Source organism: Naumovozyma dairenensis, chromosome 7 (assembly GCF_000227115.2).
Source record: "Naumovozyma dairenensis CBS 421 chromosome 7, complete genome".
NCBI lineage: Eukaryota > Fungi > Ascomycota > Saccharomycetes > Saccharomycetales > Saccharomycetaceae > Naumovozyma > Naumovozyma dairenensis.
This window is the reverse complement of record NC_016485.2, coordinates 1,424,618-1,439,007: the sequence shown is the minus strand read 5'-3', so window position 1 is coordinate 1,439,007 and position 14,390 is coordinate 1,424,618. Positions and strand designations below refer to the sequence as shown.

Sequence of the window (14,390 nt, the reverse complement as noted above, 5' to 3'; positions counted from 1 at the left end):
CGTACACTAATAATAATATCTACCGTTATAAATTGGTATCTGAAGTAGTGTTTCTTTGTGTTCCTTGTTCTTGCAGAGTTTGTGAATATATATATATATATATACTGTATACTAACACATATAACACAATAAAAATATAATTAGTACCATTGTCCGAATTATAGAAATTGGCTGACTCTGACAATTTGGAAAATGTTGTGGAAGAACCAACGAAGATTTTTCGTAGAAATTAAGAATATATATATATATATATATACCTGTCAGTGCACCAATAATATTGTTGCTTGAGAAGAATTTCTAATATTCAGGAATCCATTGAGATAAAAGGCTATCATCACAGAAATTGCACCAAGATAAGATAGAAATTAGTGGAACGTGCAATTACGGCTGAATTTCGATATATATACATACAATGCCGAATACACAAGAAGGGATAGTTCATGGTCATATTCATAATCATGATAATCTGACTTATATTCACGGTCATGTTCATGTGAATCACAACGCTGGTGATAGAGGTAGCGGTGCCACGGATGCTACTGGTCAGACCTTATCGAGAGATATAGCTACAACCACTACTGCTACTGCTGCTGCTGCTGCTACTTCAACTGATAATACGGAAAAATCTTCAAGTACCGGAAATATCCTTGGTTCTTGTAACCAAAGTTCAGATGAAATCGATTGTACACAGTACGCAGATTGCCAACATTTCGAATTCATTAATTATCATAGGGATGCTGATCGTGCAATAAATAATGATCCAATTTCTTCTTCTTCTATACTTCCAAAGGATTTCTCTTACCATGATGATACTTTATTATTACCATCCGCAAACTTAAATAGTAATGTCGATGCATTTTTCAAGCGAAGGAAATTGGATCCAATGGTATCAACAATCACTCATAATAATAGTAATTTCACAAATAATAACGATAGCACTCATAATGAAAATTGTTATTGTAATCCTAAAGTGTTGGAAATATGTTGTGAAATGGATCATCATCTCTCTGAATATAGCAAAGAAGACATCAAAGCAAAAAATTCTGGAACATTCAGTGATTACATCACGAATCTTAATTTGGACGAGCTGAACATTTATACTGGCATACAGAATACTAATCCACTGAAAAATTCATCTCTATCGACTAAGAGCTCTGACCATTCAAATGATATACCATACAAGGATACTATTACGGAGATCAATTGTGATTTGACTTGTGATACACAATGTCATCCTCAATCTTCTATCAACTCACAGAGTAAACCATTCGAACTACCGAATGCTGATAAAAATATTGTGAAAACTGAAGATGATAAACAAGATTTAAATGTAATTATAGATCAATTTTGTAAACACTGCAACTCTCATGATCATTTAACATCTGCTCATGACACAACACATCCATCATTGCAACGGCAATATCACGAACATATTGTCAACTCTCAAACCGACCTTAAGATATTAGAAGATCTTTGTGATATTTCGACTCTTTATGAGGTACCGTTTGCCAATCACATGAACCATCATAATCATATTCATTCTAGTGGGCAAAATCAGAGTATCAATCTGTTGCATTCATCCATTAGCAAAACACCACCTTCTAACGATAACAATGCATACACTACTACTACCATTACTACTAATAATAATAATATTCCTAATCCCCATAATCATGACCATACCAACTTGCATCATCATCACCGAATCCAATTACATCCACATAAAGAAGCTCAACAACAAAATAAATTTAAAATTTCAACGGTAAATGCTAGTAGTCCAATTGCAAAAACATATAGCTATGAACGATCAAAACATATGATATCTACTGAACCTGATAAATTCTATCATTATCCTCCGCTACCACTAGCAACAAATGATGTTACGACTTCTACTACATCTACAAATAATAATGAAATTTTCAATGATAATAAACTAATGCAAGATAACAATACAGTAAATTTCAATTGGATATTTAAGAAAAATGATGAGCCGACTTTAAAATGCAAATGGGCAGATTGTACTGAATCATTTAATACTCTATTAGAATTACAAAAACATATCATAAAAGATCACGTATCTTTGCCAGCAACAACTCTCCAACAAACAGCTAAAGCAACCGAAAACGGTCAACAAGATAATAATAATACGTTTATCAATTCATGTAATTGGCAAGATTGTGATTATACAAATAAAAATAATGATATTTGTTCATTAATCAATCATATTAATGATACCCATGGTATTAATTTCGATATCAAATTCATTGAACCTAAAATGACTAAAATAAATTTGAATTCCCATCATTCTTTACATTGCGCAAACGATACTCATCATTTAGAATTATTATCCAATACCACTGTTCAACCATCTTTACCAACAACAATAAAAAATAATGATAGCACAGTTTTGCCGATATCAAACAAATTGGGAACTATTAAATGTGAATGGGGCCTCTGTGATCAAGTTTTCAATTCCAAAGAGGATTTAAATACGCACCTTGAAAATGATCATTTATTAAAGGGTCAATCCCAATATCAATGCCATTGGCACGGTTGTTCCAAGAAATTTACTCAAAGACAAAAGATGGTACGTCATTTAAAAGTCCATTCAGGTTATAAACCATGTAAATGTCCAGTTTGTAATAAATGTTTTTCCAACTTGGAAACTTTAAAACAGCACCAAAGGACGCATACAGGAGAAAAACCATTCCAATGTCATCTTTGTGATAAAAGATTCACTATTGCAAGTTCATTGAAAATCCATATTAGAACTCATACTGGTGAAAAACCTTTGAAATGTAAGATTTGTGGGAAGGCATTCAATGAATCTTCTAATTTGAGTAAGCATATTAAGACTCATTTCAAATTGATTTCCACGAAACAAGATAAACCTCAAAATCAAGAGCAAATTGTGAAATCATAAGGAAGCTATATGCTAACAACGTTTGGAAAGAAAAAAAAGAGAGACTTTATTTTATTTATTTATGTACGTATATATTCTAACTAAAATCATTTTTTAGTAACAAAATAGACCACCGAAAGTAGGTAACCAGAACAACCTAACTATTTATCTTCATACGTCACAAATGTAGTCCTGTGCTGGTCTTCAGATGTCTAGCTCGGCAGTATACGACAACTTCAGCATAATACCAAATACCATTACATATTACCATACATTTTTAAAATAAGGCCATATATATTGTGCCTTCGGTGTGGGCCTTAAGCCCCGCTGTTTCATCCTTTCAATAAGAGTGAAAGAGAAGTTCGAGCATAGTGCCATTCAAAACCAACTTCTCTTTTTGGCAACCTCAATCCTGAGAATGAACATCTTGAATTGCGCTGTTGAACAAAATAGAAAGATGCAAGACTTTCATAATGGATCCCGAATCTTATTATCTCATCACTGCAGTCAAAGTCACATCGAGCCCGCCTTTCCACAGCTTAATAGCTCTCTAGCGATATTATCATTAGCATTATAGATTAGCTCGATGTACCTTCCTAAACACCGGTGCTTATCATATAAACAGCATCTATTTTTTTATTGATTTATTCTTCTGAAAAGCTCATCTGACATTTTTACATTTAGTCTCGCTGTAATATATAAATTAACTATAAACTGTAGATCTGAAAAAGCCATTAAGGGTATATATTTCAGTTAAATTAAGTAAATCTAAAGAACATACACACATACACATAGATCAAAAAGGCTAGTTTTAGAAACCAACAACGAAATTACGGTTACCTCTCAATCAAAGATGAGTTTAGTTCCCTATAGAGATGATGATTCATTGATTCTAAGTGATCCAACATCAAACTCTCTATTGATCGTGAATCCAATCTCAGGGAAATTATCATATTTCCAACAAGTCCCGACAACACCGCCACAATACGGATCTACTCATTCAACAAGGAGGACTCATATACATCAAAGACCACTGGAATCCTTATCCTCATATATTTGTCCCCAATGTGGTACGGAAATCAATCAAGATTCCAACTTCCCATCTACTCCAAGATTCAAGCTCCCGAAAAGATATTTCCAATTATTACAATCCACTCATAAACAAACTATTTCACAATCATCAATCTCAGATATCGAAACATCACCACAACAAATACAGAACAACAATAATAAAAGCTTCTTTATTCCACCAGAATTATTCATACCGGGTTATTTCCATAAGTTTTTCACAACGTTATCATTATTAGGTAATGGGGCAAGAGGTTCAGTCTTCAAAGTAGTGCACAAAATAGGTGACACGAATTTGGGTATATTTGCCTTGAAGAAAATCCCCATAGGGAATGACATGATATGGTTCAATAAATGTATACGTGAAGTGAAGGCTTTAAGTTCATTGACTCATAAGAGTGCCAATTTGATCACTTATAATCATGTTTGGCTTGAGATGGATGATTCTTGCGGTGTGGTTCCTGGTGCTACTCCTGAGGTGGGAGTATTAGAACCTGAGAAGATTCCATGCTTATTTATTTTACAACAGTTTTGTGAAGGTGGGAATTTGGAGGATTGCATAGAAAGAGATGTTTTTGCAAAGGCTCCTAATTTGGAATCTATTGAAGAAAGAAAGAGACGATTTAGGTTGAAAAGAGATGCCAGAAGGAATAATAATAATAGCCTAGATGGGGATCACAGACAGGGGTTATCCTCTAGACAAATTATATCGATACTGAGAGATATTGCAAGAGGTTTACATGAATTACATGACATTGGGCTCATTCATAGAGATTTGAAACCTTCCAATTGTTTACTGTTACAAAAATATAAAGAAGGAGACGATCTAGAGTTTCCTACAGTTGTAATTGGTGATTTGGGAGAAAGCCAAATGGAAGGTGAAGCAAGAATCGGTACAGGTGCCACTGGGACATTAGAATTTACTGCACCTGAAGTTATAATATCCGATACAATGAAACGTGTTGCCACTGGAATGGGAAGAGATTATAACGAATATACGTATGCTGCAGATATCTATTCTCTAGGGATGATTTGTTATTTTATCATTTTTGGTGAATTGCCCTTTAATTCAGAACTAAATATTCCAGAATTAAAAGAGAAGGTCAAGAGTTTCAAGTTCAATAAAAGAGCTATGCTTGAACAACATAGATCCTTAAAATTACTGCCAATTGACCACAGGATCTTTGACTTAATGGAATCTCTATTATCACCCTCTGTCAGTACAAGACCCACCGCAAAAGAAGTGGAGGATCTCTTAGACAGTCTATTGATGAATCATGAAGATGGAAGTGCTCATAACTTCGATAATGAAGACAATTTAAGTATACTGGAACAACCAGTTGAAAATGCGTCTAATAAAAACACTAGCGAAGTTGATGATGAAATAATCGAAGAAAGTGAAGAAGATGATGATGATGGAGATGAAAAAATAATTGAAGAAATAATGAACGATCATCAACAACTACCAATGTTTTCTATCAATGAGCAGTTGTTATCGTTACCGGCTCCACATACACCTTCCCAGAGCCATCAATCCTCGAATTACTTCTCAGGAGTCAATTTGAAGTTCTCCGTTGTAACTTTCCTAACAATTTCCATTATCTGTTTGCCCAAGATAAACGTACATGTCGTTTATTTTACACTCTTTTTATATGGGATGTATTCAGGAACACCAACAAGAACAAACTTAAAGGCGTTGATCGGTTTGTCGGTAGTCTTGTTATGGCTTTTAACACAAATTTAATTCCAGATATAGCCTACGCTACTTTATTTTTATACAGATATATTCTAATTAGAAGACTTAAATAGTTCTGTAAAAAAAAAAAGATAAAGAAACTATCTCGTAAATACCACTTTCATATAATACGTACACTCTAGCTCTCTACAAATTATGTGAAGGTGAGAAGAAGAGACAGGCCGGCAGCTGCTGAAGAAAGCCATATTTTAAAGCATCGGTTCAAGAATTTGTAACTGTTTATTGAGATACCTTCGATCCAGCACCATAAAAGATATAGTACACAAAATACGTATGTATTTATATACAAATTATTCCAGCAAAAATACTTTAGAATGATTTTTTCTAATAATTCAATATGTAAGCTGACGTTAAATAACATACGATGACCATAAAACTATGACATTTATTTCACAATACTTCTTGAATTTGTCTGATCGCCAGTCTGGTAAACCATATTACCTCTATATATTTTGCTCTGTTTTGTATATCTTAGTAGACTATATATCATTACTTTCTTATATTCGGTAGCGACAAGTTTCGAATGCAGTTCAGCATATGAAAAATATTCCTTTGTATTCAATTAAAGTTTTTGTAAAGATAAAGGGAAATCTCAAGGTTATAGTTCCAAGTACCGCTTGCTTCTCTCTACAAACAGTCATGCAATATGCAATAGCATTGTTAATATGAACATTGCTTCAATACCACCCAGTTCAAATTCTCAACGGAATTCAATATCAGCTGCTTCGTATGAAAATAAATCCATACGATCGTATTCAACTAATAATGATATCATAATACCCCAAATGTTGGTTCATGATGACCCAGTTCTGAACGATAATTCTCAGCAAATAACAGTGTCAAGTCCTACACCCCTTTTATCACACGTTGGGTTTCAATCGATATTCCATGGAGTCGCCAATAAAGGATCAATATCCAAAACCAACAACACAAATCCCAATACTTTGAGCAGTAACAACAGCTCGTCGACAACTTTATCAACTTCTCCATCCACATCAAGCAAGAATGGTTTTAAAAGCTTGTCTCCAATTGAAAAGTCACAATCCTCCACTTCATCATCTTCATCTTCAATATCTTTTTTGGGTCATAATCTCACTCGTAAGAAAAGTATGTCGATATTTAGTCTAAATAGGAATGGTAGTACTACTTTGAAAAAACCTGACCTTACCAAGTTATCTCCAACGATAAGTAGCACATCAAGTAATAGATCAATTACATCAACAACGTCAGGTATATTGACTAAGAAATATGATTTTGGTAAATTAATGAATAAAATATTTACACACAACAAACCCTTTAGAAACCAGCGTAAAGTCGACATCGAACCTGTACTTCCTCATTCATTGGGTAAATTTTTACATTCGTCATTCGAACGACGTAAGGGGACGTCAAAATCTCTATATATTCACAATTCCAGAGTTGATCATGTAATGGACTCCAACCATTCCATTTATTCGTTCAATCCAGCATTACCTGTCAATGATACTGTATCGCCAACACAAGATACTAATCCTGAATACATGTTGCAAGATCTACTAAGACATTTACCATCGTTGGAAGCAAATTATAAGAACTTTACATCTGAAGAATTATCAATACTTTCAGGTAATCTTTGGTACATTTTTTGTAATTATATTGTTGATTTTTTCAGGGATAAAAGGTTATGGAACTCACGAATCAAAATTGAAGATTTGAATAATATTCTTTTATTTTATTATAAGTTGCCTAATACGCTGAATTTCATTTGGTCAGAATTGAATGAATTTTTAAACTCATCTTTGTTCATATTTGAGAACGAGATCATTTTTAATTATTCTAATGAATATATCATGAATAATCCGTTGAAAAGATTATGCATCATTTGGCAGAAATTTTATCAAGAAGTTTATTATGATATATTGACTATATTTTTACCCTTTAATAGAATCATTGAACAAAAATCCAAACTTAAAAATAAGAGTAAGAAAAAAGGAAGTAATGGTAAAAGCAATGACGAACTATGTAGAACGTATTCCACGGATATGTTATTATTGAAATGTTTCAGAGATTCTATAGTATTGCCCTATTATCAAAATATAATCAATAGTACCACTGAAACGAGTAAAACGTTACAATTATATATTTTCAATCAAGAGGAAGAAAATTCTGTGAGTCAAGAAGATAAATTGATTTTACTTCAATGTTTCGGAATTCTATCTACTGTTTATAGTGGTGACAAGGACCAAAAGATAGTTGAAGAGTTGTTAGAAGGTGTACGCATTAGTATATGATATGGAGATATACTTTTTACTATCATTTGTAAAAGTATCATATAGATTTTTTTTATATACTATATATTTTAAAAACCACGGATGGGATATGGCTTTTATTTGAATACAGTTACGTTGTTCTTGCTATTCCATTTGGCACCAAGGTCTGCCATCTGTAATTTGATGTCGACACAGTGATGGCTCTAATTGTAACCCAATTAAAGCCGCCAAAAATACACCAAAGGAATCTGCAATTGATACTGAACCTAAGGCAAATTCTGTCTTACTTGGTTCAACTTCATCATGAATATTCAAAAATGTATTTATATAAGATGAACCACCAAGCAAACCTTCATAAAAGATCAAGGACATAATTATCCATGGGTTTTTGATTTTGAAATACCATGATTGTAAAATTGCCAAGATAAAATTCAAACTCTGAAGGAATGATAACAAGTATAACCTTTTCAACCTAAATAGATGCGCTGTTGATCTTGAAATGAATACACCTAGTTGGTACAATGTACCATATGTGACATAAATATCTCTATATTTGTGGAAGAGAAAAGGTGTGCTAGAATTTCTTTCTGTGGGATCTAATGGGAAAAGTAAAGTTGGTGAAATTGCTTGATTGATCAAATATTCAAAAAGGTACACTGACGTTAAAGGTAGCATGTATGGGATCACCAATTCTTTCAATTTGAACAAAGTTTTTCTAACATGATCTTTGAAAGAATATATTGGGGAAATGGCTTCATGTGTCAAAAACATAACGTCTTCATTTTCTGGGATGGATATATTGGAAGATGGTAGATCACCATCATTATTTTCATTCTCGTCCCTCAAAATATTAGTTAATATAGCTTCATAGCGATCATTTATTGGATGATCTGCCACTAATTTTAGATAAAGTAAGAATCCGAATGGTAAGATAGAGAATAATAATAATGATATTTTGATAGGTATCTTCCATATAGACGTCAATAACATATAACCACCACTTCCGAATAGACCTGCCCCTCCTGTTCCAGATGACCATCCATTTAATGCAGCTCCCTTATAATAATGTGTTAATTGAAGAAAAGTTATTTCACCAAATCCGGAAGAGGTTGAGGCCAAGATGATTCCTATAATGCAGAGTGTTAAATTACTCAATGATACCATGAACATGCCAAGACAACTTACTAGGATTAAAGAGATAATTCTAGTTCTATAAGGGATATATTCGATAAAGAATGGTGCTGTCAATTTGATCGATAAGGAAGGGACAATATCTGCCAATAGGACCAATGATTTAGGTAATTTAGGGCCCACTATATCCACAGCAGCTGATAAAATGACGACATAAAGGACATTATTAATAAGTCCAAAAATCCAAAAATAAATATAAATATGAGTATTCTTATTGGCTTCAATATGTACCATTTACTTATGTGGCCTTGTAAGCATGAATGCTGTATGTGCAAACTGAGTATTGCAGAATTAAGGCTTTTATATTCCTAAAAAACCCTTTTTTTTTGTGTATATCTAATGGCTATTAGGATCTACTCTCAAATGTGATCTTCCGTTTTATAAGTTCGAGATACCTCGAGTTCCTTTAAGTCCTTTAGTTTATGTTTTGTTTCATTCAGGCTTATAGACGAAAAAAATAAATGATCTATAAGCGAAATATTCAATTGGGGTCTGTTTCTCTTACAAGCGACACTTCAGTTTAACCACGTTAGGACAGTTAGAAACATAAAGATGATAAAATCAATATCATAATTGTTCATTTATTCTATCATTCGAATATATTGTATAAAAAAGTAGGAATAAAAAAAATATAGCTACTTACATTCATTTCTATAAATAATCCTTTAATAATCTTAGTCTTTCAACAGCTTTTTCTAAATATTCATCATCTTTGCAAACAGCAAATCTTAATAAATTCTCAGCAGCTTTCTCATGCTCCTTAATATAAAATTCTGTAGGAGGTATAGCAACAACACCTAATTCATTGATTAACCAATGTGAAATACGGAAATCTTTCCCCTTATCCAAGATTTCTTCAGGCCATGGGTAATCCTCTGGAATCTTCACTTTGGAGAAATCTGCTAACACAAAGTAAGTTCCCTCAGGCTTAGTATAAGGCAATCCCAATTCCTCGAAAACAGCATTGAAAATTTTAAACTTTTGAACATATTCTTTTCTCATCTTTTCGAAATATCCAGATTCTAACGCATCATTAATAGAATTAGCACAAGCTTCTTGTAATGGTGATGGTGAAGCGAAACAAATTCTAGTATGTGCCTTTGATACATATTGCAAAAGTTCAGGATTTTGAGAAATGACCCAACCGATTCTCCAGCCGGTAGCAGCAAATGTTTTACCAGCTGATCCCACAGTCAAAGTTAATTGACCAATTTCTGGTGATAAAGTAGCGATTCTAGTGAATGAGTCATTGAAGTAAAGGAATTCATAGACTTCATCAGATATGATAATGACGTTGTTTTCCACACATATTTCTCCTAATTTTGTTAGCTCTTCCTTCGTGAATACTTTACCAATAGGATTATGTGGTGAATTGACTATGACGGCTTTAGTCTTTGGTGTGATTGCATTACGGAATTGTTCGAAATCAATCGTCCATTCAGTACCTTCAGTGATACGTTGATCTAAATCTTTTGGTGGGTTTATTGGCACATATACGACTTTACCACCCATCAATTCAATATTGGAAATGTATTGATCAAAGAATGGTTCAAAGACGATGACTTCATCTCCTGCGTTAAGTAACCCCATGAGACATGAAAGAATACCTTCGTTGGCACCTGTTGTGATAGTGATGTTTTCTTGTTTCAATTCTTTGCCATAGAATGGACTATATAACTTGATTAATGAGTTTAACAAGGAGGCACGGCCTCTTGTTGGGGAATACTGGTTTACCAATGGGATTTCTAGGGCTTTTTGAGCTTCTTTGATAGCGAATTGTGGTGGTGAGTATGAGAAGAAACCTTGACCTAAATTAATTAATTCACGATCCTTATTGCGGGAAGTTTGTGCTGCTTGAGCGGCAGCTTCATTTGTTAGTGACCAAACATCTTTAGAAGTATTTGATGTGAAATATTTGTTTGGAGTGAATTCGAATTTTTTACCAGTTCCTGCCATTGTCTTGAGTGAGCGTTTAGAGATGAGTTTGTTGATGTTCATAAAGAAATAATGATATATATTTGCTGAACTTTAACCAATGATGTTATATATTATTTACTATATATATATATATATTATTTATATAAAGATCCCATTGTTATTAATCAGGAATTTGTCAACAAGTATATGGATGTCGTATCGAATCAACGAGTCATCCTGAACTTCTCTTGATTTGAGCAACTTATCTAAATTTTCCACTTTTCGTTTGTATGTCATTTTTTTTGTTATCACTTTTCTATACAGTCCATTGTTAGCGCCACCACAGTTTTCAATCGACGGATCTCAGGAATTTCCGTTTTCAGGGCCGGCGACATTTATTTTCAATAAAGCCCTGTTTTTATATGCCCCATAGCCAATTTAACAGATTTGGGTATGGTATTTACCCTAACTCCCACAGAAACACCTGTAGGGCACTACTGGACGCACTAAGTTTCCTTTTTTTCTGGAAATTTGGGGATTGAAATTGATTCTTTGATTTTCTCCAACTACACCCCTTCACACCGTCTAAAATACAGAAGACACCTTGACGCAACCAGCTAGTAGGGTATACTACTCAATAAATAAAGGGTAAATATCCACCTTCTGTCTATAATTCAGATTGATTTGATAGGGCCTGAACCCATTTTCTAGAGATCTTTAATAACATAGTCGACTCAGAAAACAAACTCGAGGATTATTAATAGATGGTATAATTAGAATTATTATATTATAGAGATGCTTAAGTATCATGGGATCTAATTCCTAATATACAGCTATATGTATTCATGGAAATGATATTGTAATTTATTTAGAGCCGATGCCAGCCATAGATTCCGTCGTCTTTGTCAATTCAATGTTACATTCTTTAATAATTTTGGAATCTTGTTCCAGTATGGCACGTAATTCCTCCCATTCCTTCTTGGATTTCTCATCTACTACAGATGTAACATCATTACTTATACGATCTAATTCCTTCTTTAAGAATGAAAGCTCTTCATTAGCATCTCTTTGGGTATGAACAAATGAATTAAACTTATGGACTTGGTTTCTAATTTCTTTAAACCATTCTAATTCAACTGAAGTAATTGGATACGAAGATAAATTTGGTGAGTCATTTATAGTGATTAATTTTTCATTCAAGTTTTGTAATCTATCAGTTAATTTCACTGATCTATTTAATTGTTCATTCCATCTCTTCAATATTTCTTTATTCTTATTCTTAATACAATCTTGCTTTTCAAAGACAATTTGAGTATGTTTCAATTGTCGTGTCAATTCTAATTGTTGTTCTTTCAGCCTGTTATGTAGGTTGAATCCTAACGTTTGACCATCAATGATTTTAGTAATTAATTCTTTAGATAAATCTGTCAGGATTTCTAATTGTATTTCATTCGATTCATTAGATAATTCAATTTGTCTATCTTCTGGTTTAATTAACTTACTAAATGGCATACGACATTGTTTTTGAAATAATTCATTTAATGTCATCAATTCATCAATTGGTTGCTTGAAAGTTACTTTATATTCACTTTCCGCGGTTTCCTCATTGGAATTTGAAGTTGATGATCCCTTAATATTATTCATAGAATGCTTCTTCGTTAGGTTTTCCACAAAGACATTATCTGAAGACACGAATATAATGGATTCTTTACCATGATATTTACAAGGTGTACAGTTATTGAATTTGCCCATAACATCAAACCAAGTAATTTCGCTTTCAAATCCAATTTCTGATAAAATATTCAAATTAGAATCATCGATAGCTTTGGCTAACTTGTCTGACCACGAATTCGTATGTACTAACATGATAACATCATCGCTCAAAAGGAAAAATTTACCAAAGTTATCTTGATAGATGATTAATCTGCCTATATCAGTTGGTTTCAGTTTAATTAATTCAACTAGAGCAAATGAGTTATCATGAATATAATTGGCAATATCCCATGACATTGTGAGTTCCAAATCTCTAAATAAAAGCGCCACACTCCCGTCATCGAAAGTCATTATTAATAGCTCATTGTTTTCATTGATTTTCATACATTGACTCTCCTTAGCAGTGGCACTATATAATTCATTAGGGAAAGGTGAAATGGTGAACGGTCCTTGGAAGTTAACCAATCTATACTCCAAATCAACATCCAAAATCAATTTCAAATCTTTCTGTGCATGTCTTGTTCTTTCTTCATCTTTTTCGCCTTTCAATTGTTCTAAGAATTGACCTTGTAATTTAGTAGCGAATTGAAGTTGTTTGATAACATTCCTTTTAACATCATTTGACATATTTTCTTTCAAAGAATCATAAAGTACAATAGATTTTTGCAGCAATAAGTCCACTTCTTTCTTAGAAACATCTAAACGAGTCGGTAAACATGGATATAAGGCGTAAATATCACCGCCGTCACTGATACTCAAAGCATAAAGAATCAATCCAGTTGTTTTGTCGAAACAGATGGATTCAATATCGATGACTCTTGTTTCCACACCTAATGTTCCAGTGGGTTGATTAATAGTGATTGTTTCTGTAGATGCAGTGGTATCAATTAATTGAATGATGGAATCCTCATAGAGAATAACTAAACAAGTTTCGTGATATGATTTTGGATGGAAAAGGACTTGTTTAATATCACTAGGTGATGATAAAGCAGAGGTGGAAGAGGAGATATCGTAATGAAATGGTTGAAATTTTGATAATAATTCATCTGGGATCTTTTCGTACCCCCATGGAATTTCAAGTATATCAATTGTCTTGGTAGTGTAGATACATAAGAAATCACCAGATTCACTTAATTTAACATCAATAATTTTGCGTTTGTTGTTAAAAATGGACTTTACTTTCATGGAATGGTATGTCGTATCTATGACATTACACCATTTCAAGATACAACCTTGTAATAGGACCATTCTAGTTCCTTGATGGGAAGTGAAGAAGAATCTTTGAGAATCTTCATTGGTGATAATGGATGTTCCAAAGATTGGGTGAGATGCAATTGGAGAGAAGTTGTCAGACATTTCGAGAAGCGAGCTGATTAATGGTTCTATCTCTTTTTATCGTAAGTATAGTATTCTCGTTTGCCACTTTGGTGGTTTTGCTTATAGTCGTTCCTCTTCTAACGTACGTAGATATCTTTTCTTTACTTTTGTTATAACTAGAGATTGGAAAATATTGATATAAGCGCCTTAGGTAGGTATCTTCATAACGTTTACTTCAATAAAATGCATGGGAATATGAAGACAAAAATGAACTTGA

The 14,390-nt window shown here is 33.2% G+C and overlaps 6 protein-coding genes across 6 annotated transcripts; 3 read left to right on the top strand and 3 right to left on the bottom strand.

Annotated features, from left to right (window-relative positions):
- Positions 1-412: 412 nt before the first annotated feature.
- On the top strand, positions 413-2,923 carry ZAP1 (Zap1p; the record flags this gene model as incomplete). Its single annotated transcript, XM_003980190.1, has 1 exon — positions 413-2,923. One exon carries the CDS (start codon positions 413-415, stop codon positions 2,921-2,923), a length of 2,511 nt encoding a protein of 836 aa, XP_003980239.1.
- An 832-nt stretch (positions 2,924-3,755) lies between these two features.
- Positions 3,756-5,714, top strand: IKS1 (protein kinase IKS1; the record flags this gene model as incomplete). Its single annotated transcript, XM_003980189.1, has 1 exon — positions 3,756-5,714. The coding sequence occupies one exon, from the start codon at positions 3,756-3,758 to the stop codon at positions 5,712-5,714; it is 1,959 nt and encodes a 652-aa protein (XP_003980238.1).
- Positions 5,715-6,391: 677 nt separating this feature from the next.
- BIT61 (Bit61p) lies at positions 6,392-7,996 on the top strand (the record flags this gene model as incomplete). Its single annotated transcript, XM_003980188.1, has 1 exon — positions 6,392-7,996. One exon carries the CDS (start codon positions 6,392-6,394, stop codon positions 7,994-7,996), a length of 1,605 nt encoding a protein of 534 aa, XP_003980237.1.
- Positions 7,997-8,119: 123 nt separating this feature from the next.
- YHC3 (amino acid transporter YHC3) lies at positions 8,120-9,400 on the bottom strand (the record flags this gene model as incomplete). The annotated part of the gene is made up of 1 exon (XM_003980187.1): positions 8,120-9,400. The coding sequence occupies one exon, from the start codon at positions 9,398-9,400 to the stop codon at positions 8,120-8,122; it is 1,281 nt and encodes a 426-aa protein (XP_003980236.1).
- A 417-nt stretch (positions 9,401-9,817) lies between these two features.
- BNA3 (kynurenine--oxoglutarate transaminase) lies at positions 9,818-11,164 on the bottom strand (the record flags this gene model as incomplete). The annotated part of the gene is made up of 1 exon (XM_003980186.1): positions 9,818-11,164. The coding sequence occupies one exon, from the start codon at positions 11,162-11,164 to the stop codon at positions 9,818-9,820; it is 1,347 nt and encodes a 448-aa protein (XP_003980235.1).
- A 783-nt stretch (positions 11,165-11,947) lies between these two features.
- Positions 11,948-14,152, bottom strand: NUP82 (linker nucleoporin NUP82; the record flags this gene model as incomplete). The annotated part of the gene is made up of 1 exon (XM_003980185.1): positions 11,948-14,152. The coding sequence occupies one exon, from the start codon at positions 14,150-14,152 to the stop codon at positions 11,948-11,950; it is 2,205 nt and encodes a 734-aa protein (XP_003980234.1).
- Positions 14,153-14,390: the final 238 nt, after the last annotated feature.